Source organism: Haliaeetus albicilla, chromosome 13, assembly GCF_947461875.1.
Source record: "Haliaeetus albicilla chromosome 13, bHalAlb1.1, whole genome shotgun sequence".
NCBI lineage: Eukaryota > Metazoa > Chordata > Aves > Accipitriformes > Accipitridae > Haliaeetus > Haliaeetus albicilla.
The window spans coordinates 37,620,593-37,643,089 of NC_091495.1; the positions used below are offsets into that span (position 1 = coordinate 37,620,593).

The 22,497-nt window shown below is 62.6% G+C and overlaps 1 protein-coding gene across 6 annotated transcripts in view; it reads left to right on the top strand.

The window, feature by feature from the left end:
• The first annotated feature begins 1,710 nt into the window (after nucleotides 1-1,710).
• The window catches only part of FGFR1 (fibroblast growth factor receptor 1), a 31,277-nt gene continuing 10,490 nt past the window's right edge, over nucleotides 1,711-22,497 (top strand). For 3 of the 6 annotated variants that reach the window (XM_069800904.1, XM_069800903.1, XM_069800905.1), the window contains exons 1-5: nucleotides 1,839-1,971; nucleotides 8,819-9,027; nucleotides 19,191-19,454; nucleotides 20,202-20,285; nucleotides 20,809-20,984. In XM_069800904.1, coding sequence (XP_069657005.1) covers nucleotides 8,937-9,027; nucleotides 19,191-19,454; nucleotides 20,202-20,285; nucleotides 20,809-20,984 — 615 coding nt within the window. In that variant the 5' untranslated portion in view covers nucleotides 1,839-1,971; nucleotides 8,819-8,936. Of the gene's footprint in view, nucleotides 1,972-8,818; nucleotides 9,028-19,190; nucleotides 19,455-20,201; nucleotides 20,286-20,808; nucleotides 20,985-22,497 lie in introns of all 6 variants that reach the window. The other 3 variants (XM_069800907.1, XM_069800908.1, XM_069800906.1) reach the window with 2 other exon arrangements.

A 22,497-nucleotide genomic window follows, 5' to 3' on the forward strand; every position in this document is an offset into this window, starting at 1 on the left:
TTTCTGCCATTTGCAAACACCTTTCCTTACAAAGGCCCAAGAACTGGTATCCTGTTGATGCAGTCAAGCAGAAAACCATCCCCAAGGAACAGCAGCAGCAGAGGTGCAAGCCCATCCCCCTTCTATCGCGAGGTGTTATGGTGCAATCCTGTAAAGGTCCATTTCTGGGCCAACATTGACAAGCCTGGCACAAAAGCTCAGCGGGAGGAACGGCTGCTCTGGAGGAGAGCAGGACCAGGAGCTGCTGTGTAGGGGAGCTCCCCCAGCTCGTGTGGGTGCCCCAGCCGGTCCCCCAGCAGCTTTGCTGGGAGGGCACCTTCGGCACAAAGCGGCCTGGCTCCCGGCTGTTGGGCGATGAGGGGAGAGGAAAGCAGGGGTGGGGGTGAGCGGCTGCCCGGGACGCCCCAAAGGTGCATGGGGTGAGTTGTGCTTGCGGGGGGCTGGGGTCGGCTCTGCTGCCCTGCTGTCATTGAAACCCTCCCCATGTTCAGCTTGCTGGGAGAATAGCATCCCAGCAGATGTGTTATCTTTCCCCCTTCTCCCTGTTCACACATCTGTCATCCTGGAAAAAAAATATTGAGTGGGTCTTGGCATGGCCAGCTGAACAGTTGCCTGAACAGGCAAGAGGCTGCTCCTGAAGATGGATTCCCAGCATTTGGTTCAAATATAGCTCTGGTGATTGACAGGGCTAATTCAGCCTGTCCTCTTCCCTGTTATAACTTAATCACTTACACATTGCCTCGCACAGGTCTTTCACTGCCAGCCAGAGACATCTTCATTCTGGGATGCCCTGACTTGGAGTCTGACTCGAGGCTGCTCCTGTACTAGTGCTCCCTGCACGGAGGCTGAACCGCCCTGCACCATCCGTGTCACCCCGAGTCGGTCCAGCTTTTGGGGGAGCTTGTCTGAGCTGCACAAACTGGGGATCTCTGGGGTGGGCTCCCATGTCGGAGAGTACAGCAGATAGGCTGGCTACGCTGGTCTGGCAAAATCCCACTCTGCCCTTCGACTTGGGGACCCAGCCCAGTCCCAGCTGAGACTGAGCAGAAGGCGCATGTGCTGCCTGTGCAGGTAGGGAGTTTTTGGGGTGCTCCGAGTTAGAGCTGCCGCATTCCTGCTCCAAACCTCGGTGATAGGTTGCCCGATGTACACAGCTGGGAAGGGCAGAGGCTGCAGCAGCAGTGGTTCCTGGATGGCTCCTCGGCAGGATTTGGGTCTGGCGACCCTTTGAATATCCGCTCACAAAAAGTGGGTACCCTGGGCCCTTGCTTTGCAGAAGAGCTGGGCTGAGAGCTCCGGGCTGCCCAAAGCTCTGCCCACGCTTGCTGCCTGCGTGCTGCTGCCTCTGGGCTGGGCGCCGGGTGGGGAGAACAGTGGGGTGCAGCGGTCCCTTCTCCCCTGCCCGCACCACGGTGACCGAGGCTTCCCCGGTGCGACCGAGAGCAGCGGAGGCGAGAGCAGCGGAGGCGAGCATCCCGCGGGGCGGCAGGGCGAGCGCCTGCTTCTCCCAAACCCGGGCCGGTTGCGGGGCGACAACCGCCCGCAGAACCCCGCGGGGATCCCCGGAACCCCAATACTGGCGGGAGGCTGCCGGCAGCGCAGCCCCGGGGGTGACTACAAGCCCCATCAGGCCGCTGAGAAGGAGGAGGAGGAGGAGGGTGGGAGGAAGGCAGGCGGGGGAGGAGCCGGGAGGAGGCGGCGGGGCGGTGCGGGAGCGGCTCAGTCCGGCGGCGGCGGGCGCACGGCGGGGACGCGGCGGAGCGGGCAGCGGCAACAACGGCAGCGGCGGCCGTCGGGGCGGTCGCGGCTCCGGGAGCGCCTCCCGCCGCCACCTCGGGGCCGGCCCCGACCATGGGGCGGCCGCTGTAAGAGCGGCGGCGGCGGGGCTGCGCCTCTCGCCCCGGCCGGGGCTCCCCCTCCATTGTTCCCGGGAGCGGCGGGCACCGCGCCGCCGCCGCCCGCGGGGCTCCGGTGAGTACCGCCGCCGCGCTCCGGCCGGGGCTAACCGGGACCGCGGAGGGGAAGGGGGGCGGTGGGGCAGGGCTTTGTGCTCTCCGCGGCTGGCGGCGGGGGGGCCCGATCCGGGACCGGGGGCCGTCCCCGTCCCGCGGGGCTCCGCCACCGCCGGACCCCCCAACCCCTTTTTCTCCCCCCCCCCCACCTCCCGGTGCGCCCGTTTGGGGGTGGCTCGACGGCGCGGGGCGGGGGGGGGGGCGGAAGCCTCGGCTTTGCGGACACCGGGGCCGTCCGGTGTGGTTGTGGCGGGGGGGGCCCCGGTTTGCAGCCCCCGGTTTGCAGCCGCTCGGCGGGCGGCAGTTTTGAAACGCGGCGGGGCCGAGCCCGTCCTTCGGGTCGAGCCGAGGTTGGAAACCTCCCCGCAGCCCCCGGCCCCCGGTTGCGGGGGGGTGGTAGGGGGGCCCGGCTGGGGGCTGTTTTCCGAGTTGCCGCCTCGTCCCTTATTCCCAAAAAGTTCCCAAGCGGGAGCCTCGCGGCTTCCAGAAAGAGATGGAAAAGGAGCTGCGTTTGGTTTTGTTGAAGATTTCGGATCCTGGGGCGTTGCGGCGGTCACTGAGGACGGAGGTGCTCGGAATAACACGGTCTTGGAGTTTATGTTTCCCTTTGTGTTTGCGAGCTGCCCGCGGGGAGGTGGGGGGCTCCGAGAGCCTCCTTTATCCCAACTCTTTGCGGGTCTCTGGGAATCGCTCGCGTTTGTCCATGGCGAACGCGCGGGGAGCGCGGCGTGGCGGCCGACTACGCGTGCGATACCCAGTTAATCTGCTGGGCTGACGTGCGCAGCCCTCGGCACCGGGGTGGGTTTCGGGGGGCGTTTTCGTTTGCGGCGTTTGGGATTTCAGCCGTTGGGGCCGTGAGCCGCGGTCGCAGCCAGCTGGCCTTGTGCAAGGAAGGAGCAGAGCGTGTCCACGTTCAGGTTACACCGAGGAGCAGCAAAGCCGCCTCATGATTCCCTTCTCTGCCCGGATTGTTGAGTTACTGCCCCGTGTCTTGAGTGTCACGGCTGGCTGGTGCAGCTTCCTCCCCGTCAATGTTTAAACCTTAACGGTGCGGTTCGCCCAACTGCTTGCGTTAATAAAACAGACGGGCTCGGAGGCTGCTGCTCTGCCAGGGTCCCAGCCAGAGTGAAATTGGGATTTGTGTTCAGGCGGAGGCGGTGATTTGCTCTGGCTGGAGATCTCTGGGTGCTGACCAGCTGGATGCGAGTGGACGTGCGGGGGCGTGGGGGGGGGCAGCCGCCCTGCCCAGCCCCGGGGATGCTGCAGGAGCGTGGACCCCGCAGACCCCTGCTCTGGCTAGCAGCCATTTTCCCCCACACAGGAGCGCTTCCTCCCTTAATCTCTGTGGTGGCTGGCATGCACTGTTGCCTTTTCGTTGTGTTGCTCAGAGAGGATTAAAATAAATAGTCCCTGCCCTGGTGGGGCGAAGGCAGGAGCAGCACCGTTGCAAAAGCAGCCCGTGTGCGCGTTCGTTGGCTCCGGGCTTTGCTGCGCGGGAGGTGCCTGCCCCAGCCGTGCTGGGAAGGAGCCCAGGTTGCTTTGAGGTGTGAACTGGAGCTCCCTGTTTATTTATCTACCTAAAAACATAAACCGACCTAGGGAGCTGTATTGCCCCCAGCCCCAGCTGGTTTCCCTCTGTTGCTCTGGCCCCGCAAGCCCTGGCCACTAGAAGGGGCCACTCGACTGGGGCTGGGTCGCGGATGCTCATCCCATCCCAGCAATGCAGCTTTCTCCCCCATTGGGGACCTTCTGCTTCTGGGCACGAAGGCAAAGGCGAACAGTTGGGGATATGTTTGCTGGAGAAGTGTGTGTCCTTCGCCTCCCAGCAGCTTTCCTCGGAGGAGCTGAATGTAGTGAAGACACCATCCAGCCCCCTCCCAGGCTGGATAACAGGCCTCTGCCTCTTCCAGATGATGGCAGGCTGTGGTTGTGTCCCAGCGTCCCTGTCCTCGACCAGTCCCCTCCCAGAACAGTCAGTGGTACCAGCTGGGTGGAGATTTGCGGGTATCAATGGATGCTCAGCAGGTCTGAAAATCAAGCCCTCGGGTAGGGATCCCTGAATTTGAGGATGCTTCTGAAACTGAACTGGTTTTACAGACATCTGTGGATGAGGCTGGGCCTTTCTCCATCCCTCCTGCCCCACGTGCCAAGCTCCCTCACCACTGGATGCCCACAGCGTGCAGTGAACTCAGTGGTTAGAGATACCCTGGTAGCTGTAAGGCCTCTCGGCAGGCTGCAGCACGCATGGCTGGGAAGGGTTAACACAGTATGTGTGCTGCACAGTTGGATATTTATTTTTCCAAGCATGCGTCTGCTTTAAGCATTATAGTTTTTCCCTATAGTTAGATTTGCAGTTGTGTTTGCTTTTTATTTCAACAAATACTTAGTTCCTGACCTGAGCTGCAGGCTGGGGCAAGGAGCGCTGGGCGAGGGAAAGGCTTTTTCTCCGTGTCGCCCGCGAATTTTGCCTTTGGCGTGCCCTTCTTCCCCACGGGCACCTGGAGGGCTGCTTATGTTGAGCCTCAGAGGAAAAACTGAGTCTCCTTTCCGTGTGTTGGAGCTGGAGGGCATCTGTGCCAGGCAAGGTCTCCCGCTGGAAGTCACCACCTCTCCACCCCGAGGGACGCGTGGCCCTGAGCTGGCTGCAGCCCCCCACCACGGTTCTCCTGAAGCCTTGCAGACCTGGGAGCCGAGCTCAGCCTCTTCTCCCTGTTGTATTTGGCCATGCCCTGTTGTTTTTCTGCCTTCTGCTTTACACGCCGGTTGCTGGCGCCGAGGCACCCCGGCGCTCGCCTGCCCCCGGGACGCTCTGACGTGGTGGATGCTGCACGGGCCAGCTCTGCTCTGACGGGATGGAGGCAGCTGCGTGAGCGGAGGCCAAGCTGCCCCGCTCCAGAGCCACCCAGTCCCACTGAGCCGACCGGGGAGATCAGACCCAGGGCTCCCCTGCGGGACGGCACAGCATCGCGGGAAACCCCAGGCTGAGCCTGGGCTCTGACCCCCTCCCGGTGCCCCAGCCGGGCACCCTGCTCCAGCACCGGCTCCTGCTTTTGGCACCTTGAATGCATTCCTAGGGATGAGCTGTGGGACTGGAAGGGGCTTCCCCGCTACACTCAGCTCACAAATGTTCAGCACAGGCTGACGCCTGAGCGTGGAAGGTCCCATCTTGTGCCGTGTCCCCGGGACAGCTCAGCCTGGTGACTCACGGGCGTGGGAGAGGCGAGAGGCAAAAAGTGCAGCCCTCGGGGTCCCCGAGGACAACAGGGGAGACAGGTTGCAAGAGGCTGCTTCTCCTGAACGCACGGCTGTACGAAGGCGGCACGAGAGCATCTTCCCCGACGTGCGGGCGTGCGGGGACCGTGCGCCCCAGGAGGGTGCTCAGGTGGGCACAGGGGTGTCCGTCACCGCTCTGAAATAGCTCCGTGGGTGTAATGGCCAGTTGTAATTGCAGCCTCGCAGGCAGGTCTCTGAGGGGCAGTTAGCCCTGGCTCCTGTCTTACTGCTTCCATTTTTAGTGGTTTGAATCCACCCCTGAGCAGTAAATTGCAGTGTGCCAGGGCCGTGGGGTCGGTGCCCGGCAGGAGCCGGCGACCCACCCTGGTCGAGCTGCCGTCCTCCCGAGCATACGGTTTCCTGTTGGGATTTATATAAAAGCTGTATAAACGCGGAGAAGACCCATGCTGTTGTTTGCACAGGTAGGAGCACTCCCCCCCCGCTTTCGCACCTCCTTGCCGAGTGGGTGCAGAGGAGCCCTGGGGGGGCAGGGGCAGGGGCAGGCTCCGGGGCTCCCTTTTTCCCTGGGAAGGAGGGAAGGGTCTTTGCTGGCTCTTCCCTCCAGCATCCACTCTTCTCCGCACACCAGGATTTCCTAGGGTGCTGTTGAGCAGGCAGGATGCTTGGTTTGACCCCCATGTGCAGGATGCATCCCTGCCCTGCACCTGTCTGCCTTTTAGCAAAGCCGTAGCTGCTGCGACCTCCCTTTCTGCCCCGGGGCGCCGGGCATCGTGCACTCCCTCTGGATCTTGGCACGCGTCCTTCCCTCCCTCCCTCTCCCTCCCAGTGACTCTCCCAGGCGCAGGGCAGTTCTTCGCTGCCGAGCGATCCGTATGCCATGGAAATATGCTGCTGTCGAGCCCCTGAATCAGCTGGAAGGCGCTCGCTCTGAGGTGTATCTGGAGAAGGGCTTTGCTGTGCGCCGAGCCAGCACTGACTCATTTTTCAGGAACTGCCATTTCTGGAGGCGCTGTGCTCCCCTCCCTCCATCCCTCCATCCCTCCCTCCCCTCGGCACGGGGCCGGCTCGGGAGGCCCACGCAGACGCTCCGCATTAGGGCATGTTCCGGGGAGCATGTGCTGTCGATAAACAAAACCACTTAGAGACAGAAAATAATTTCCAGAAATACCAGAAGACTTTTTTTTTTTTTTTTTTCCACGAAGAATTCCACCTCCCCCTTCCAAACCCTGATAAATTGTTAACATTCAATAACTATTTTAAAGCGCGCTGCCTGGCGCCTGGGAGCGCTGGCGCTTGGAGATAACGCCAGTGTTTGCTGGGTACCGCTTTTCCCTGCCCGACCACTTGTGTCAATACTTTGGGTCCCAAATGCTCCCGCGCCGGCCAGAGCCGGAGCAGTTGGGGCAGGGAGAAGGCAGCCAGAGCCCCCAGACCTGCACCCTGGCTGGGTTTTCTTGGGCTGCAGAGGCTGTTCAGGGGGTCTGAGCTCCCCGGTGTTAAACAGGAGCCCTGTGGGGCTGGCTCTGGCGGCTGCTCAGCCCATCTGCAGGGAAAAGCCGGTGCTTCAGGCAGGGGGAACGAAAGGTCTCGCTCCCTCGCTGGAACAGGAGAGGCAGCGGCCAGGGTGTCCGGAGCTCCGACGGACCGAGTGCGTGGGGAAGATGAGTAGCGGCTTATTACTCACTACGATTATTACTCACTGTTTTTAACAGCACATACTTTAAACGGGCGCCTTATGGCAAAAGGAAGCGCTTGTTCACATGGCAGGTTGGGAACAGCTCGGCACGGGGCTTCGGGGAGCGTCAGTCGGTCGGGAAAGGAACGGGGTGAGCTCGGGATATTCAGCAAGAGCTACGGGCACGGAGGAACGGCTGCGCCCCGGGGAGGTGCTCCTGCCTCTGGCTGCCAGAGCCTAGAGGAGGGTTTCGGCGATGGTATCATCCTGTCCACGCCCTGGTCCTTGCACTTCTCCCGGAGCATCTGCTGCCAGCAGCACCCTGGCCGGAGCAGCACGGCCGTGCTCGGGTTGTGCAATTAACTGGGCAGGGATCTCGCTGGCGAGCTCTTCGGCAAAGCTCAGTGGGACAATTTGACGGCGGCCAGTGTCAGGACCTCCGTCCCAGGCTTCTGCGGAGTTGCAGATGTGTCGCGGGGGTGGAGCGCAGGGGTTTGCTCGCATCCACGCTGCTGGGAGCAGTTGGCCAGGGGCGGCTGGGCTTGGGCTTTGGCTCCAGCGTCCCCCTCAAACATGTTTTGGCAGAGCTCCGTGCTCCCAGCGTGGCGGGAAGGAGGGACGGTCAGAGGGAAGGAGGGATGAGGGCCATGGAGGGTACATCCCTGGGGTACCCTGAGCCGGCATCGGGCTCTGCTGGGTCTCCCTGTGCCAGAACCTGGCTCTGGTGCCTCCCCGCACGGAGCGGTCCCCTGGCAGGAGAAGGGGATGGGGACCCGAGGGGACGGGTGGGCTGGAGAGCCCGGTGTGAGAGCTGGCAGGGACGAGAGCAAATTGCCGTATTGGAGTGAATTGCAGTATTGGCTGTGGAAGCCAGGGGATTTCTCCCCAAACGGCCACTCCGAAAACAGCTGTCGGTGGAAAGAGATCTGCCGCACGTGGGAGCGGGGCCGAGGCACCGGCTAACCCCTTCGGCTCCGGGAAGGCGTTTCCATAGGGCTGGCTGTGTGCATGCCCTATAGATCCTATAGGAGATGGAGGGGCTGGGGTTTGCAGCAGGATCTGCTTTGCCGGGGGTGCACGATGACGTGGACAACATCAGATTTTGGTCTGGATACGTGGGATTTGCCGCAGCCAAGTCTTGGGTCAGCTGCAGCAGAGTGGGGTGCTGCTGGTCCTGGAGCACCCAGGGGTGCTGGGCTGGGTCCTGGCACTGCTTGGGGTGTGTGGGGCAGAAGATGTTGTGGAAACAAGGGAGAGAGGCAGGAGGGCATTTGCCAGCAGGCGTGCTCACAGGGGAGAAGTGGCCTTTTGGAGCCCAACAGAAATACCTCTCCTGTCCCACAGAACTTGTCAAGATTTTGAGATTATTTTTCATCTGAGGGAAGTTAAAGAAAACTAAGAAATTTCTGGGAACTGCCACACCGTGATGACCCAGCTTGGGCCACCGGGGGTTTTTGTTTCAAAAATTTTGTGGCGTATTGATCTGTATGGGAGTTCCTCTTTTCGGCACAACCCGAAGTGCAGGAAGAGGAAAGCAGGAGAGCAGGAATATCCTTTCCTTTAACCGGCATTTGAAAATTTCTCCCACCGTTCTGGGAAATTTTGCTGCATTCGATTCTGCTTCGCCAGCGGTTTTACTCTCGACACATCAGCGCTTTTATGCAGGAAAACATAACCCTGCCAGTCAGCGCTGGGTCGCTTCAGGCTGCGGAGGGGTCCGCGGGGACCTGCCGCCACGGGTCCAGGGACATCTCGCTGTCCGGGCTGCTCGAGGAGCATCGCCTGCCGTGGCGAGCACGTCCCGCCCGCGGACCTGTGCTGTGCACGAAGGGGGCTAAATGGTGGGATGTGGGGATGCATCTCACCCTGTCCTGACTCCGTTTTCCTCCTTTCGCAGCTCGGAGGGGCTGACGGCCCGGCGGAGACCCCCCCCGCGCCCGTCCGGGGCCAGCCCGGTGTCCCCATGGAGTGGGAGTTGCGGAGCCCAGTCGCCGAGCAGTAGCCGCAGCAGTGGGATGTTTACCTGGCGGTGCCTCATCCTTTGGGCTGTGCTGGTCACAGCCGCGCTCTCAGCTGCCAGGCCGGCCCCTACCCTGCCCGACCAAGGTAAGACGAACAAACCACCGCGGCCGTGCCGGAGAACGCCCGGTTCCCTCGTCCTTTGCGTTTCGCTTCTGGCGATAAGATAGCCGGCCTCCCTTGCAGAAGAGGCAGAGGCTGGCGCGAGGGCCAGGCATGAGGGCTGCGGCGGGGGGCACGGGCTCGTCCCCCGGCAGCGGCACGGTGCCACGTGGCCGTCCGGCTGCCTTGGAGCCGTCGGTTGGCGCTGGTGGGGATGCGGCTCATGTTGTCTGCTGAGAGCAATTTGCGCGGGCGCAAAAAAGGGCGCGAGCGGTTCCAGCGTTGCCCGTGGACGTTTTAAACCAGGAGGGGAATTCTGGCAAAACCCGACGTTGTTGGTTTGGAGAAGGATACAAAGCCCCGGGGGCTGTCGCCCCAGCGCGGGGTCGTTGCCTGTCACGACGCTTGCTTCCCTGTGATGATCTGCAGCCCGAGATGTGGGTGAAGCCTTCTCCCACCCCTTCTTGACACTGGGGTGATCCTGGGCTCAGCAGGTGGGAACTAGAATTTGGGTGCAGGGTACCGGTGGAGGCTTTGCTAGCTGGCAGCGCGTGGGCTGAACACACCCTGCGAGACCCCCGGGATGCTCCAGCGTTGCTCCTGGCTGGGGAATGCCCCACGGGGCTGGCTTCAAAGCCGGGTCTGTCTCAGGCGGTTCCCACAGCCCTGATCTGTGCACCGCTGCGAGGCATCGCTGGGGCTGGAGAGCACGGCCCCAGACGAGGGCATCCCCCTCGCTTTTCATCACTGCTTTCCCCTAAAAGCCTTGCAAGGGCTTGTGGCCCACGACGGGCAGGCTGGGGGTTTGCTCCTGCCGCAGCCCTGCAAAGCTCCGGAGCCCAGTGACACCCTGAGATGTGGTGGATGGTCTGAGTGGGTCACCTGGCCCTGGAGACAGCTGGCCCCGACAGAAAGCACTGCTCTAACATTTCAAAGCCTTGGCCTTTCCCTCGGTGAGGCAGAGAATAAACAGACCAGGCAGCGCCGCGCAGGGCTTTCTGACTTACTGCCTTTTGGTTTTAATTACCCAAGAATGTCTGGTCTGTGGGGTACTGCTTTTCTTTTTAAGGCTCATTCCCCCTTCCCTCTTCCTCCCACCAAAACCCCGAGAGGCTGATTGCTGGTGCTGCTGGTGTGGGCACGGTGCTGCGTGGTGCCCCGGTGAACAGCCGTGCTCCCCGTGCCCACGGTCCCTTCATGGCTCAGGGCTTGGGACGGGGTGGGAGCTGGCACCGGCAAGCAAACCGTGCTGCGGCTGGGGTCCCCGCACTGGCCTCGGTGGGGGACGACTGGGTGATCCCGCCTGGAAGTGTGCCCTGATGCTGTGGCTGGCAGGCTGGCGTCAGTGCCTCTGGTTTGAGCAGCAGGTACTCTGGTCACAGACACATCCCATGAGATAGCCGGAGCTGCGCGCGGTCCCTGGGGAGCTGCAGGCTCCAGAGAGGAGCCTGGGCAGAGCATCGCTCACGGGGACCATCTCCGAGATTTTTCCACTGGCATGCTCACTCCCCGCTTCTGTAAATAATACGGTTGACAGTGGTAAACATGTTTTTCTCAGGAGATTGCTCTTCCTGGAAGAGGTTTCCTGGTGGTGTTTGGGGTAAGGATGGCTCTAGTGCCACCGGCAGAGCGGTGCTGCGGATCCGGACCCAGCTATGGTGCTGGGAAAGCTGTTGGGGTGTTCAAGCCAAGGGCTAATTTGAGCGAAGGTGGGTTTTGGGGTGCTTAAGGAGCCCTGCAGCCCCCCGGAGGGTTTGGGGAGCCGCATCAGGCGGTGGCGGTGGAGGAGGAGAGGTTGGAGAGGAGGGAGCTGGTTCCTCGCCAACCTCATGCCAGGGCTAACAATAACCTCTGGAAACGTTTCCCGACACGGTTCTCACCAGGGCGGCCCAATTAGTGCCACAGCAGGAGCCCGGCTGGGGCAGAGTCCGTCCCTTGGCTTCGGGGCCGGCTGGTGGGAACAAAATGTTCCCGGCAGGACGTGCGGGATGGGAAGAGCTGGTCCTGGGCCAGGACCCACAGCCGGGGCCGTGCCGCCGGCACCTTGCAGGTCGCCTGCCAGGGTGGGCTCTGGATCCGACCCTGGGGGGAGTTTGGGGGTCCCGCAGGGTGCGGATGGGGGCTCAGCTCCTGTGCCATGGGGCATCGTGTCCCCGGGGCTGGGCTTGCTGTCCTTCCCCCACATTGCTGCTCACGAGCATCACCCGCGCCGGCCAGAGAGCAGCGGCGGCCGAGCTCGGGTCCCCTCCGTGGCGGAGGCAGCAGCTTTCCTGGACTTTGTTCTGGATGTTTATGGGGTTTCAGTTTACTCCTGGTTCTGAGGCAGCTAAGCTCCCTTCTCAGGGAGCGAGTAATCCCCCGCGCCCGGCCAGCGGCCCCTGCCTCGCTGCAGAGGAGGATTTTCAATCACTGGCCCGCCTCTCCTCGTGGCATGGGGAGGGGGCTTGGGAACTCTGCCTTTGTCAAGGGCTCGCTCCGGTTACTGAAAAATCTGCAGCAAATAAAATATTAATGGGCACTTACTGCATTTTATAGTTACCTAAATTTGGAGGTGGTAAAAAACCCCTAGTTAAGGGGAAAAGCCAAGAAATTTCCATGAGCAACCTCCATCGCCTTCCCTCACAAAGCCGGTCTTTGTCTTCAGGTTAAATAGAAACCTGCAGAAAATTGCCGAGAGGATTTTTTTCCTCTCTCCTTGTCTGCTATTGTCCTCGCTGCTGTTCAGGCATTTCCACCGCTCGGAGTCTGCCTCATCCCTGCCTGGGGGGTGCTGGGGGTGCAAAGCAGCCAAGCAGGTTTTCGTGGGGATCCAGGCACTGCTGTGTCCCTGGGGAGGGTGTCCTGCCTTGGGCAGCTCATTTTGGGGCATGCTGAGCCCCGATGGCCACTCTGGTCCAGCAGATACTTTCCAGGGGGATGCAACCCTCCGGAGCAGGGGGGGTTTGGCAGAGGAGCTCGGGGCTGCAGCCCCCTCCCAGTGCGGCCGAGCCCCCGTTGGGGCGGAGGGCAGAGGGCTGCCCCATTTCCCAGTGCCGCCGTCCGCCCAGCTGGCTGCAGGCTTAACCTCCCCCCGGCCCCATCTGCGGGGCCAGCGGGGGCCCTGGTTCCTGGGGCTTTGTTGTGCCCGGCTCATCCAGGGGGTCTTGCTCCGGGCCCAACAGGAGCCAAAAGTCCAGGGCTGGAAGCGTGCTCAGCCTGGGCAGCTCTGAGGGCCTCTGCGAGCATGGGGCTGTGCTGCTGCCGCCTCCTCCTCTCCCCAGATCTTGCTCAGCGTTGGCAGGAACATTGCACGTGAACCCGGGGGCTGTAATCTGTGTCCCCTGCCCCCAGCAGCAAATGTTTGGGGCTATTTGGCACAGCTGGAGCTTGGGACATGCCCTCACCGGCCACAGCATCCCCAGAGGCAGCACGGCGAGGGTCCTTGGCTTGTCCCTGCCGCTCCCTGGGTGGATGGCTGGCCCTCAGCTTTGTCCCCATCTCCCCATTTCCCTGCTGTCCAGCCCCCGCCTTGTTTTTGCAGCTCTCGGTGTTTCCCCACCCCTTGCCCCAGGGAGCCGTAGGGGATCAGGTTTGGAGGAGCTGACTCCTCGCTGGAGCCCTCTGAGCAGCTTTGAGATCCCCTGCCAAGCGGTGAAGCCTTCTGCACTTTTGCTGTTGATGGCAGCAGCCCAGGATCGTTACGGGAGCTTGGGGGGGGACCCAGCAGCCCCCACCCAGACCTCCGAGCCCTCAGTTCCCCCAGACCCCAATTGCTGCAGCCACTCAGTCCCCGGCTCCCCAGGGCATCGCCGTGTCCTCTGGGGCATCACGCTGCTGGCCTTCCCCTCCCAGCCTGTTGAGCAGGCATTGTTCCCCGCCTCCCGCCTTTCCACTCGGATGCTGTCACTCCGGCTTTTAATTGAGGAGGAAAAAAAGAAATATGAGTCTTTGGGAAAAGCGGCAGCGCTCTGCCAGAGCCTGGGCTGCCGAGCTGCCCCATGGTGAGAGGAGCCACACGAGGGGGGTCCAGGGGGGTGTCCCTGTGTCTGGGGGCTGCCTGGCTGTCGAGCCCCTCCATGTGCAACAGCCCGGAGCTGCTCGGGAACGATGTGGGGAGAGGAACGCAAACTCTGCCTGCGCCGGCAGTGAGCCAGGGTCCAGGCAAAGCCATCGGTTATTGCAAAAAAACCATAGGCACCTGTGCGGATTGGGGCGTTCCCTTGTGCCCCCCCGGGATGGACAGGACCCCCAGCTGTCCCACGGCTGGGGGGAGCTGGTGGGTGAGTGTCTGTGCCCCGAGCTGCTGCCCTCGAGGGCTCCTCTCTGCTGCAGAGCTCTGAGCATGGCCGGGGGTGTCCCGGGGGGAAAGGGGTGGTTTTATACTGACAGCTTTGCAAACTACCAACACGCCTGTTAATTAAGTGCTGCTTCATTTGACGTGTAGGCTAGGAAGAGTGGGAGTGCCTGGAGCAGTACATAAATCCCCCTCTTGCTGCCGGAGGAGGAAGCATCCGGGGACCAGAGGGTGGGGAGAAGCCCGCTGCCTCCTGGGCTTGCTTGGTCAGGAAGAGCCATGGGTGCCTTGAGCCCCTTAAGGAAGAGCCATGGGTGCCTTGAGCCCCCCCAGAAAGAGCCAGTGGTACTCTGAGCCCCCCCCAGGAAGAGCCATGGGTGCCTTGAGCTCCCTGAGGAAGAGCGATGCATGCCTTGAGCCCCCCCAGAAAGAGCCAGTGGTACCTTGAGCCCCCCCAGGAAGAGCCATGGGTGCCTTGAGCCCCCCCAGAAAGAACCACGGGTGCCTTGAGCACCCTGAGGAAGAGCCATGCGTGCCTTGAGCCCCTCTAGAAAGAGCCAGTGATGCCTTGAGCCCCCTGAGGAAGAGCCACGGGTGCCTTGAGCCCCCCCAGGAAGAGCCAGTGGTACTTTGAGCCCCCCCAGAAAGAGCCAGTGGTACCTTTTGCCCCTGTCCCTTGCCCGCTGGCATCTCCCTGCTGCAGCCTTTCCCCAGGGAAGGAGCACCGGGGCTGTGCATCCCTCCCCGGGAGCAGCCCGGGGGTGCGGGGATGCTGCTGGGGGCATCCCCCCCCCCCCAGCACAGCCCGGACTGGGGGCGTCGAGGCCGGGAGGGGTGGGGTGGGGGGGCAGCAGGGCGAGGAGCTTTTTAAATAAGAAAGAAGCCAATCCCCGCGTCCCGGTAAGAGCTTCCTGTTGGGATTAGCGGGGCTGCCGGGCATGTGTGTGCTTTTTCTTCAGGAAATACCTTCGGAAAGCCCCGCTGGGGTCTCCAGGGCAACCGGCGGCCGTGGCCCCGCGCCCCCCGCCCGCATTGTCCCCGCGCCGCTTTGTTGGCCGCTTTATTGCCATCGCCAGCGCCGGCACAGCCCGCGGCTCCCGCCGCTCTGGGGGGGCTGCACGGCGGGTTCCTCCGCCGTCTGGGCTTTGGGGGGTGCCCAGGCTTTTTGGGGTGGGGGGGGGCTTAAGCCCAGGGCTTCTCAACCCAGGGCTGCTGCCCCTGGTCCCCTGGCATCGCCGGTGGGGGCCAGCCCCGGGGGAGTCGGTGACAGTTACGTGCGCTCGGTGACACTCTCCATCTGGTCGATGCTCGGCTCCGCTTTTGGTTCCATTTCAAAGCTGGAATAAAGTAATAACACCGGCGCGGGCTGCTCTGGCCGTTGCAGCGTGCGTGTACTTTTTGGGGGCTCGTTTCAAGCGGAGGCACAATCCGCCGGGACTGGAGTTGCCCCTCGCCTTGCCGAGGGCATCGGGGCTCCCCGTGAGCTGTGAGCGCTCCTGTCCCTATTGGGATAGGAAGGGACAGGGCTCTGCCCTGTGGGATCCGGACTGGGAAGCCGGTGCTACCTCCCCGGCGTCAAGAGTTTAAGTTAAAAAGGGAACAGCAGAGAGTTTAGATGTGCCAGACCTAACATGTGTTTTGCTGCTTTCTCCAGGCAAGCAAGCAGCAAGCGCTGCTGGTATTTTGTTTGCGCTCCTCGCTGTTGCCCTGTTTTGCTCAAAGGGGGCTGTAAGCACCCCTGCAGCTCCCGGCCGTGCTGCTGCAGCTTGGCTGGGGAGAGAAATTCCACCCACTCCGGGCACTGCCCAGCACCAGTCAACGTTTGCGTGATGGTGGGAGCAACCCGGGTGACTTCTCCAGAGCCTCGTCCTGCAGCGCAAGGGCAGGCAAGGGCCCGGGGAGGAGAGCCAAGCATTTGTCTGGCTGATTAAACTTTTGCTAATGTGGCCTGCTCGGGGCTTGCTCGCGCCCTGATGGGAGCAGCCGGCCGGGCTGGCGGCACTGCGGAGGGGCTGCACCTGGTGCCTTGGTTTAGGTTACAGAAAAGCAGAACATGAGAAAGAGACGTTTCAGGCTGATGGAGTCCAGTGATCAAACGGGCTCACCCTAATTAACATACGTGGAGGGCATGCCGGTAACACGGCTCACGCCGCTGACTGCTCCCAGGCAAGGGGCAGCCCGGGATTGCGCTGATCCTGGTGCGCCCGCTGCAATCCCTGGTTTTACGCAGGGGCTGCATTTCCGAGAGGACTTCTGTGCATCAGCTGCCGTGCGAGCTGGGCTGCCATCCCAGCGGCCATGGCACTGTCTGCCTGCCAGGGTCGCCCCTCAGCAACATCGTCCAAACCCGTGTGCTGGCCCGGCCCCGCTCCAGCTCGGAGGGTGAGCTAACCTGGACATGCTCATTAGCCTGTGAATTCGTTTTCAGGCTGTTCCCACCATGCTGCGTTTTCCGCCTTATCCCTGAGTGCCAGAGATGTGCTTTGGGTTACCAAAGGGCAGGATCCTGCCTTGCCCTCTGCCTCCCCTCTCCCGTCCATCACACTCGATGCCTCCGCGCCTCCCTGGTCATGCTGTTAATGCAAAACAGCCTCTGACTCGGAGGGGCTGGCGGAGGGGGCTGCTGCCTTTGAAAGGCGATCTGGCCACACGCCGGTGGACCCCGGCCCCCGCCTGCCCGGGCTCTCCTTGGCACAGCAGAGCCTGCGGCTCGATGGCCTGAAGGAGCGGTGGCACTTGCATGGGGTTCCCGGGGACCTGTGCGATGCTGTGCCCATGGGAAGGGACCCGCCTGAGCCTGGGACGCTGCCTCCCCAAGCCCCAGCATCGGACTGGTGTGGCTCGAAGTTTTCCCTCCCTCCAAAGACCTTTTCTAGCCCCAGGCTGCCCACTCCCCAGTCTGCAGGTCCAGCCGAGAGGTGTTTGGGGAGCACAGGGCTGGCAGGAGCTTCCCTCCCTGCACCAGCATGGGCAGGTTTTTCCTACAGACCTTTCCAGGCGAGTTGATGGTGGCAGTTCCGTGGTGGTCCCTAGGGCAGGCTCGGTGAGGAGGTGACCTGTACGAGCTCTTGGACCACAGCGGTGTTTTGCTGGCTAGAACTGATCCTGGCCCAGCATCGGTTCAGTTGCAGCGTGGTGGGACCCCGCAGGTCCAGCAGCACCCAACGGACCTCGGCACCGTGGCTGTGGGACGCCGGACCCCAGACCAGCGCATGGCTCCTCGTGTGCTGGTGTGTGGGTGGCCAGGGCCAGGTGACAGGGACATTGAAGGACATTCGTGGGCGGTGGGGGTCCTTTGCAGCTCCAGCCACCTTCTGCAGGTTATTCTGTTCGATAAGAAATAAGTTTGTTGGTGCGTGGGGAAGGGCAGACCTGAACGAGATAAGGGCAGATACGGCTGTGGCTGCAGCTCTGCGTTTTATGTTGGTTTGGGTTTTCGTGGCTGTTTATCACTCGCTGACCTTGCTCTGTTTGAGAAGGGAGTCAGGACAGACAGGAGGACGTTGTGTTACCGAGTCCCGTGGTGTTCAGGCAGACAGCGACGGGACATCACTGCTGCATTGTGTGTGTTGGAAGATGCCTGTGACTAATCACTTGAAGCACACATCAGAGCTACTAGAAGTGCCCGTCCTGTGAGGCTGCGAGAGAAAACCAGGGGGGAAAACAGGATTGCAAAAGCATGACCCTTCCCCCGCCACCTAAGGGACTCCTACCAGTCTTCACCTTCCATGTTAAAATGCTATGTAACCTCTTACTGATGGATGTGGAGCCCTGGCTTTTGGTCAAGCGAAATTCTTCCCCAGCATGCTGTTTTCCTTCAAGTGCTAAGCAAAAGAAAAAGGAGAAACTCTGGAGCTGCTTGTAGATGTTTTCCCCATGAAGCTTCTCATCAGTACAAGGAAAAGTGGTCAGAAAGTGAAGTGCAGATCACGATGCGGTACATGAGAGTTTCTGAAGAGCTCAGCTTTCATTTCTGGCAGTACGGAGCTACTGGTGGGTCCTGGGAGGAGCGGTGCCTTGCTGACGGTCCCAGCCCTGCACTGCTCGCTGCCAGCCTGCGCTCCCTGCCTGCGCTGGCTCAGCTCAGGGGAATGTTTGACCAGGAGGGTTAAGTGCAGGCAGGGACACTGTGCCGGCTTTCGGCAGCTGATGGACCCAGGACAAGCTGCTCCGTGGCTGTTCAGGGGTGTGCGCAGAGGATGGGGGGAAGAGGTTGCACTTGCCTGGCACGGTGGGCACCAAGGGTGATAACGAGTGTTAGTTCTGCAGTGAGACAGCCCCTCCAACGTGTGCTCGGATGCTGTGGGCATTCGTAATCAGCTGCTATTTTGAAAATTGCTGTGCTCCTTGCCTGGGGGCTGCATGGGTCTCAAGGGAGAGCTGTGGCTTTGCTCTTGTCCCGGTGGCCAGAGTACAGTGCCTGCGGGCTGTGAGCCTGCTGAGCACCTTGGTCCTTGGGGGGAACAGCCCTCGAGCCACGGATCAGCTGAAGTTTGAACATTCCCAGACTGTTTCTGCAGGACTGGCTGCGCAGGGTTTGTTGGGATTTTCCAGCCCCCACTCCGGACCCCTCTGATACAGAGCAGTTGCTCTGTGGAGACCTTCAGCTGTGCCCCCACAGCACCGTCGGCTCTTGCCCTCAGCCTGCCCGAAGCTGGCCCGCCACTGACCCGGAGGTACAGTGGAAATGCGGTGCTTCCTTTGGGATGCTGCCGAGCAGCTCTGGCCCCCGAGAGCAGCGTCCACAGCAGCACCGTGTGCCCCTTCGTGCTGCTCCTACGGCAGCACTCAGGACCGAGAGCCGTGGACGCCAGCCCGTGGTGCTTGTTCTGGGATGATGCTCATGCTGCATCTGCCCCACGCTGTCGCAGGGAGCCCCAGCGCCTGCGGAGCTGCAGCAGCCTGACCCCTTCCTCGGGCTGTGAAATTTGAAGAGATGGTTTGAGAGCCGGACATCTGCACCGAGCCCAAGACCGAGAGAGCCACTCGCTCGAGGACGGAGCCATGTCTGCACTACCAGGGCCAGGAGAGACAAGATCACGTAGCAGCGGGATGGAGAGAAAGGATCTTTGTGCTCCTCACACAAATGTCGCATCGGGGAGCAGCTGCAGCTCTCCCTGCCTAGGGTCTCTGCGAACAGGAGCACCGTGGCCGGCACCTGTTTTGCCGGAGCTCCCCTGGGCTGACCTTTCCCAGCGATGCCGCTCTCGCAGACCCTCGCTCCCCTGCCTGCTGTCCTGCCGCAGCCCCCTCATCCCCCTGGCCTTCCTGCCCCTGCCCTGAAGCGCTCTAACCGGGGCGAGGGTCCTGGTGGCATGAGGACCCTCACCTGCTTTGCTGGCTGCCCGCTCACGGTGGTGGGGATCCCAGGACCCCTGCGCAGTGGCAGAGCCCAGCAGGGATTTGGGATGCTCCTGGGAGAGGCTGAATCCTGCCCAAGGAGCTGGCACTGCCCGAGATGTTTCAGGTTGCCCGTTTCCCCCCCATTTCAAAGCCCCTGCCGTGGCACGCTCCCTCTGGGCCGAATGGTGCTCAGTAAGAGACCGAGGGGTGCAGGAGTGCTTTTGAACTCCCTGGCCACCGAGCGGGTGCTACCGCAGAGGTGAAACGCTTGGAGCTGCTTGGGGTGCTCGCAGCCTCTGCCTCTGCCTCCCCTCTGCTCTGCAGCCGCCCCGGCTGCTGCGGCCGGCTCCCCTGCCGCGGGCTCACTGGGGCAGCCGGTCCTCGGTGCCGCAGCAGGAACATCCCAGCAGCGCATGTTGCCTCATTAACACAGAGCCGCGGCGGCAGCAGCAGCATGGTTTCCTTTGGTCTCTATTTCTTTTCTCCTTTTTTTTTTTTTTTTTCCTATTCTTCTCTCTCCTAACTCCTCCAGTTCTGCCCAAAGCAAAAATCGAAGTGGAGTCCTACTCGGCCCACCCCGGTGACCTCCTCCAGCTGCGCTGCCGGCTGAGGGATGACGTCCAGAGCATCAACTGGGTGCGCGACGGCGTCCAGCTGGCCGAGAACAACCGGACGCGCATTACCGGGGAGGAGGTAGAGGTCAGGGACGCGGTGCCCGAGGACTCAGGGCTCTATGCCTGCATGACCAACAGCCCCTCGGGAAGCGAGACCACCTACTTCTCCGTGAACGTCTCAGGTTCGTAGCGGCCCCGGGTGCGCAGGGAAGGGGCAGCCCCGGGGCCGGACTGCGGAGCAAGGAGCAGGCTACCTCCGCACGCCTTTGCATGCTTGCCGGCACGTGCACCGGCCACGCGCGGATCTGTCCGGCTGCGCGGTGAGTTTGGGGTGGACCTGCAATTTGGGGGTGCCCGGAGGAGTTATCGGTGCGGTGCGGTGACTTCCTACCTGCTGCAGTGCAGGGAGAAGCAGCTGGAGGTTGCCTATTTGTCTGCATGGGGCTGGGGGGGGGGCTGCGGGACTGCCCACGGGAGTGGGCACACGCTGGGCACGAGCCGAGGTCCACGTTGGCGTTGACGGAGCGTGTGGCCGGAGAAGAAGGAACGCTCGAGGTTGGGAGGTGTCCGCCGAGGCTTGGGGTGTCTCTGCACCCGCAGGGTCTCGGCTGCTGCCCCAGAGGGGTTGGTGGCACCAGGCACGGGGCGAGGAGCCGTGCTTGGACACGCAGTGTGGAGCTCTGAAATCACCTACTGCTCCACGATGTCCATGGGCTGTGAGCACTGGGACGGCAGGCACTGTCAGCCCTGGCCATGCTGGTGGGCATGCACGGCGTTCACCTGGGATCCCCTCACCTCCCCACCCTGCCCCGGCCGCCCCACTGGGCACAGTCCCGCACCACCAGCCCACGATGCTCCGGTCCCCAACTGGCCCCGCTTGGGAAGGGTCCATGCACGGTTGTTCAGCTGGGCTGTCTCTTCTCTTGCAGACGCGCTCCCCTCCGCGGAGGATGATGACGACGAAGACGATTCCTCTTCGGAGGAGAAGGAGGCAGATAACACCAAGCCGAACCGTACGTGCGAGATGGGTTTGCCCCTGGTGCTGCCCTGGCCTTTGCAGGGGGGGGCGAGGGGAAGCTGGGCACACTTGCAAGCATCTCCCAGGGATGGAGGAAGGGAAGCGAGGGTGGCCAGGGGCTCCCGCTCCAGCCCAGGGCACCCAGTGGTGGTGAGGGCTCGGTGTGGGGAGCAGCTCTGGGTGCACCCGGGTGAAGCAGCCTGGTCAGAGCAAGGGGAGGGTGCTGGCATGGCTACATCAGGGTAACTGCTGCTGCAGCCACGCATGCCAAGCGTGCACCTTGCAAAGAAAGGGCCCCGCAGGGCTGCTGTGACTCCTGGATAACACCCCATCTCTGGGAGCTCCCCTCCCTGCCAGAGCCAGACTCAGCTGCCCCCACCTCTCCAGCTTCCCAGCTCAGTCCTGCCCTGGGCACCCTGAGCAAAATTCCAGTGCTCCCTGTGGCAGAAGCCCCGGTGGGTTTGGCCGGGTGCCCCGCGCCAGCCAGCCATGCTGAGCCCCCCTGCTCTGCTCCCCAGAGGCCATCGCTCCCTACTGGACCTATCCCGAGAAGATGGAGAAGAAGCTCCACGCCGTCCCTGCCGCCAAAACGGTGAAATTCAAGTGTCCGTCAAGTGGGACGCCCAACCCCACGCTGCGCTGGCTGAAGAACGGCAAGGAGTTCAAACCCGACCACCGCATCGGGGGGTACAAGGTACCGGAGCCGGGGGGCTAGGGCGGTGCAGGGCAGCACCCTGTCGAGGCAGCCCCTGGCCCTGCCTGCGCCGATGCTGCGGGCAGCTGCCGTGGGGCTCAATCCGGCCGAGTGCAGGCTCTGTGCACCTCAAAGGCCCAGAGGGCTCGCTCTGGGGCGGCTTGGGGAGGGGGAGGACCGGGAAGGGGCTCTGCAGCTTAAGAGGCACCGAGCCCCCTGTCCGCGCAGCCCCCGGCGGGGGCAGATGGGCCCCTCTGACATTCCTGTTGCAAAATAGCCCTACGGCAGTGACCTGCTTCTGGGTCATGTTTGCACCAGCTCAACCTCTGGGGGGAGGGGGTGGCGGACGAAGCCAGCCTGCCTTTGCCGGCTTCGCCTAATCCCCCCGCCGGGGAGAGGGGGTCTTGGCGTCCCCGACAGGCGCGGGGGCTCCCAGGGCTGGCTGGCAGCCGTGGGATTGCCAGGGTGGAGGAGCCCCTCCAGCGGACGGCAGGAGCTGTGCCAGCAGCCTGGGGGTACCAGCTTGGCAGGGAGGGTGCCCTGGCCCACATACGGGGGCCACATTCGCTCCCTGAGCTGGGCAGGTGGCTGCAGTGCTGCTCGCCCAGCACCCACAGGAGGTCCAGGCTGTAGGGTGGGATGGGGGCTCAGCTTTTCTCTTCTCATGGCTCCGGTCCTGCAGTGGGGTTGCTGCTGCTGCAGAAGAGCCTCAGTGGTGGGACCAGCATGCCAGGACCCCCGAGCTTCCTCCCTTCCCAAAGGAGAGGGTGGACCACTCTTCTCCAGCATCTGGGGCTGCTATCGTGCTGGCAGCAGCTGCAGCCCAGGGACCTCTCCAAGTGACCCTACGAGGGAACACCACCCCTATTTTTCATCTCTCAGTTAGTTTTCTGGAGCAGGGCTGCAGCCTGCACAGGGCTCACACCCCTCGGTGGGTATCTCCCCCGGTGGGACCCCCAAGCCAGCCCAGCTGGGTGCTGTGGAGCCACGGCTTTGGGCACTCGCTCGCCACCCAGTCATGCACCGCGTTGCGCAAATGGGATCCAGCCGTGGTCCTGCGTGCCGTGGGCTCCAGCCAGGTGCCAGGGACACACAGCAGGAATGCGGCCACGTCACGGCTCTGGGCTCTGTGTAGCACGTCCCGGAGAGGGATGCGGGCTCACAGGCAAGGAGGAGAGGGGCTGCTGGCAGCACCGCGGCTCCCCGGACGGTGACAGCACGATGCCCTGGATAGCTAATGGGGCTGAAATGCAGGACTGTGGAAATAACCAGTTTCCAGTAGGGAGGAGGAATGCGGCCGTCCCGGCAGGGAGCAGGGCTTAGGGATGTCTTGCCAGGAGGAGCCACAGCCAGAGCTGGCAGCGGCAGGGGCTGGGCATAGGAAAGCCGTCCCTGTGCCCCGTGGCCAGGAGGGACCTGGGGAACGCTGGCAGCCCAGCTGAGCCGCCGGGACCCGTCCCAGATGAAACACGCCTGGGTCAGCAGCACCCACAGAGGTGCCCCGGGTGCATGG